The sequence below is a fragment of the Ochotona princeps genome, chromosome 17, assembly GCF_030435755.1.
Source record: "Ochotona princeps isolate mOchPri1 chromosome 17, mOchPri1.hap1, whole genome shotgun sequence".
Classification (NCBI taxonomy): Eukaryota; Metazoa; Chordata; class Mammalia; order Lagomorpha; family Ochotonidae; genus Ochotona; species Ochotona princeps.
This window is the reverse complement of record NC_080848.1, coordinates 17,608,258-17,612,248: the sequence shown is the minus strand read 5'-3', so window position 1 is coordinate 17,612,248 and position 3,991 is coordinate 17,608,258. Positions and strand designations below refer to the sequence as shown.

Below are 3,991 nucleotides of genomic sequence, written 5' to 3'. Positions count from 1 at the left end.
TGAACGCTGCCCGGCACGCAGTAGGTCCACTGCGAACGCCTGCTGAATGGCTGTGCCTGGGAGAGAGCTGCACACGCATCCATGGACATGCGCACTCTTGTCATCGGGGAGCTGGTGTGACACACTCAGTGCCTGGGCTCAGGGACAGCTTCAGAGTCGCGTGCCCCCACGCACTTACTAAGCACCTACTGGGTGCCAGGAGCTGGGAAGGGATGTAGCCGTTTGGTAGAGGGTCACTCCCCAAGAAGACACCGAGCCCGGCCTCTGGGGGGGGGAGGTGAGGCAGAGCAGGGGCCTGGGGTCAGTGACCCCTGCTTTGTCGCATCGTCACATCGGCTCTGGGAAGTGTCCCAGAAACTGTGACACTGAGGTGGTGGAGGAAGACAGGCAGAGGACCTGGCACTGCTGGAGGGCAGCGTAGGTCCAGGAGCACCTTCATTCTGGCGGGAAATCGAGCCACAGGGTGGCGCGGGGGAGGTAACGGCGAAGGACGCATGTCTTCGCTACCCCTCTGGCCCCTCTGCCCACGTCCCAGCTATCCCCCTGCCAGCGCCCAGGCCCTGCCAGTGCCAGGTGGGACCCAGGCTGCACGCCCCCCGCCCCGCCGCCCTCCGCTTCCTAGCCGGGCCCTCTTGGGAAGGGAGTGGCACCAGGATGCCCTCGGGCAGGGCAGAGCTGTCGCGGGGCCAACCTCCCGGGAGCTCACAGCACCTGCATCCTCACGTGGGAGCCGCACACGGGCGCACAGCGGCATGCGCATGCAGAGACCTCACACCCGCAGCTCGCAGTGTAGCACGCGTGTCCGCGGGCACAGTCACACGCGCGGGGGAACGCTACTGTCGCAGCTGTTTTGGTCCCCAATTAACCATCCGGATCACCGGCTTGCCTTCCCTCTTCCTCTCGGGGAGGGCCTCCCTCGTGTCTTCCCGCCTGGATCGGACGTCGTCAGGCAAGCGCCTGCGTTCTGTCCACGCGCCCCGCGACGGTCCCCGTGGTGGGGTCCGAGGTCCGGCCTCTCGGCGCGCCCGCCGCTAGATGGCCAGGTCTTGGCGGACGGTGGCCAGCGACGCCTTGCTACGCGCGCTGCCCTCCTGGCCCGGGCCGGCCGGCGCCCGGTGCGCGTAGGCGGGCGGCGCGTAGGGGTCGGGGTCCGCGCGCCGGGCGTGCGGGGCGTGCGGGGCCGGGGGCGGCGGCGGCGAGGGCGACAGCAGCTGCTGCGCCTCCTCGTGCGCGCGGTTGCAGAGGTTGTCGCGCTGGCCGGCGCGCCGGCGGCCCTTCCAGAGCAGGTGGCCCAGCTCGGCCAGGCTGAGCAGCGCCGAGAGCAGCCCCACGGCGAAGTAGAAGAGCAGGAAGACCGTCTTCTCGGTGGGTCGGCTCACGAAGCAGTCGACCGTGTGCGGGCAGGGCGGGCCGGCGCACGCGAAGTGCGGGGCCACGCGGAAGCCGTAGAGCCGCGCCTGGCCGCCCAGGAAGGCCAGCTCGGCCAGCAGGCGCAGCGCCACGCTGAGCAGGTAGCAGCGGCGCGCGGCGCGGGCGCGAGGGGCGCGGGGGGCGCGGGGCGGGCTCGGGCCGTCGGGCCGCCCGCAGGCGCCCACCGCCGCCTCCTCGGCCGCCTCCTCCGCGCCGCCCGCCTCCTTGCCGGCTCGGTGCATGGAGTAGATGACGAAGAGCACGGGCGGCGCCGAGAGCAGCAGGATGTGGAAGAGCCAGAAGCGGTAGTGCGAGACGGGGAAGGCGCGGTCGTAGCACGTCTGGCGGCAGCCGGGCTGCAGCGTGTTGCACACGAACTCCTCCTGCTCGTCGTCGAACACGGCGCCGCCCACCGTGGCCAGCACCAGGATGCGGAAGATGAGCATGACCACCAGCCAGAGGCGGCCCACGAGCGGGGACTGCAGCTGCACGGCGTCCAGCAGCGAGCCCAGGAAGGCCCACTCGCCCATGGTGCTGCGGACACAGGTGGGCTGCGTGTGGAGGCGCCATCAGGGACCCCCGGCCCGTCCACGCCCACCAGGCTGCGGCCAACTGGACCTTGTCTGTCTTTAGGGTGAAGGGGTCGGGGAAGGGGAGCCCCAGAAGGTCCTGGGTGGAGCAGGGCTTGGGGGACCTCCCAAGTTGGTGAGGTCTTCGAAGGGGATTCTCCACCAGGGGTTCCCTTTTTCTTTGGGGTGCTGGGGGGACTCCACGTGGCGGCCTGTGATCCTCTGGGGCTCCCCGACTCGCACTTGGGGAGGCAGGGATCCAGCGGGGCCCGTGGGTGCTGGGTGCTCCCAGCCTGGGCCTCCGGGAGGGACTTGGGGCAGCGGGGAGGGGAGCCCCGGAAGGCGGCCTGCTGCCCCCTTCCCCAGGCCCTGGTCCTTGCAAGGCCTGACGCAGAGCGAGCCCCCCTTGCCCAGCCCTCTCAGGGTGTTTGGGTCCAGGTGTCGCCTGTCACTCCGGCCCCAGCGTGGAGGGGCTGTGGCCTGGCTCTCCCCCCCTTCCCTGGCAGCCTGCACTTGCAGCCCTCCCCCCATCTCCCAGAGCCTCCCCCAGCACACACACACACACACACACATGCACACACACACTCCCTGGTCCCCAGCGACCCTCCCCGGACCCCTCTCACCTTGGGGCAGCGGCCAGGAGCTCAGCGCTGAGCACAGGCCCTCGGGAGCCAGCTGGGACCTGTCGCTCCTGGTCCCTCTTTCATTTTCCCCTTTGGGTTTGGCTGGGGTGGATGACAGGATGGGATGGCTGCGAGGGGCTAGCTCTCCCCCTTCTCTTAAAGGCACAGGGTGACCCCGCTGGCTGGCTCTACCCTTGGGAACAGATCCAGGCCACGCCTCTTGCTGGGCTTTGCCAACTCTCCCTTTCCATACTCCCTCCACCCCATCCCGCAGCTCTTCCCCTCTGGAAATGGGGGAGGGGGTTAACCAGAGCCACAGGATTTATTCAGGGAACAAGGGGGTGCAGGGAGCCGGGGTGATCTGCTGGGCTTAGTGACCAGTGACCGGCCCTTGGAAGGTGGGCACTGGCTGGCGCTGCGGAGAGGCAGGAAGCCAAGAGCCCCTGGGTCCAGCCTGGCCACCACTTGACCTGGCAGTCACTCGGCTCTCCTGGCCGGAACCTCCTGGCTTGTCGCTTGAGCAGGCTGGCCCGGCTCACCTCCACATCTTTTTTAGCTCTGCTTTTTTTTTAGATTAATTTTGTTTATTTGAAAGACAGAGTTAGAAGGAGCAAGCATGCGAGAGAGAAACTTCCGTCTGCTGGTTCACTTCCCAAATGGCCAGGGTTGTGTCAGGCCAGAGCCAGGAGCCTGGAGCTCCTTCCGGGTCTCCCACGTGCTGCAGCGGCCCAAGCACCTGGGCCAAGTCCTGCTGCCTTCGCAGGTGCATTGGCAGAGCGCTGGATTGGAAGTCGAGCAGCGGGGACCTGAGTGGTGCCCACATGGGATGCCAGGGCTCCAAGTGGCAGCTTAAGCCTTAGCTCCACACCTTAATACACAGTTCCAAACACGTTATAGAGAATGAACGAAATAAAATCATGCCTGGAAAAGCTGGTGGTCGGCGAGGGTAGCTGCCACCTGTGTGCTGTATGTGTCCCAGTTTGAGGTCTGGCAAAGAACCAGCTCCTAGCTACAGCCGGGCTGGGCCAGGCTGAACGTCAGGAGGCAGAAAGTCACTCCAGGAATCCCAGCAGCTGACGGCCCGGGGACGTGGGTCGCTGCGCCCATGTGGGAGACCTGGGAGCCCCTGCCTCCTGGCTTCAGCCTGGCCCAGCCCTCTCTGTTGTCGCTGTCTGGAGGAGCGAGTCTGTGCATAGAAGAGCTGTCTTTGTTATTCCATCTTTTGAATAAATATATTTTAAAAAGGGGCTGTGTGTTCTTTTCTGTAACCTGCATGTTCCATAGTGAATGTTCTTTCCTAGCAGGCAAACAAAGTGAGCAAATCTTTTCCACCAGAAGGCTCCGACTTGAGCGCCCTGCTCCTGCTCTGTGCCCCAGGAAGGGAGATGG

At 66.0% G+C, this 3,991-nt stretch overlaps 1 protein-coding gene across 1 annotated transcript; it reads right to left on the bottom strand.

Annotated features, from left to right (window-relative positions):
• Nucleotides 1-1,031: 1,031 nt before the first annotated feature.
• Nucleotides 1,032-2,042, bottom strand: GJD3 (gap junction protein delta 3). The gene has a single exon (XM_058676236.1). The coding sequence runs from the start codon at nucleotides 1,938-1,940 to the stop codon at nucleotides 1,032-1,034; it is 909 nt and encodes a 302-aa protein (XP_058532219.1). The 5' UTR covers nucleotides 1,941-2,042.
• Between the last annotated feature and the right edge of the window lie 1,949 nt (nucleotides 2,043-3,991).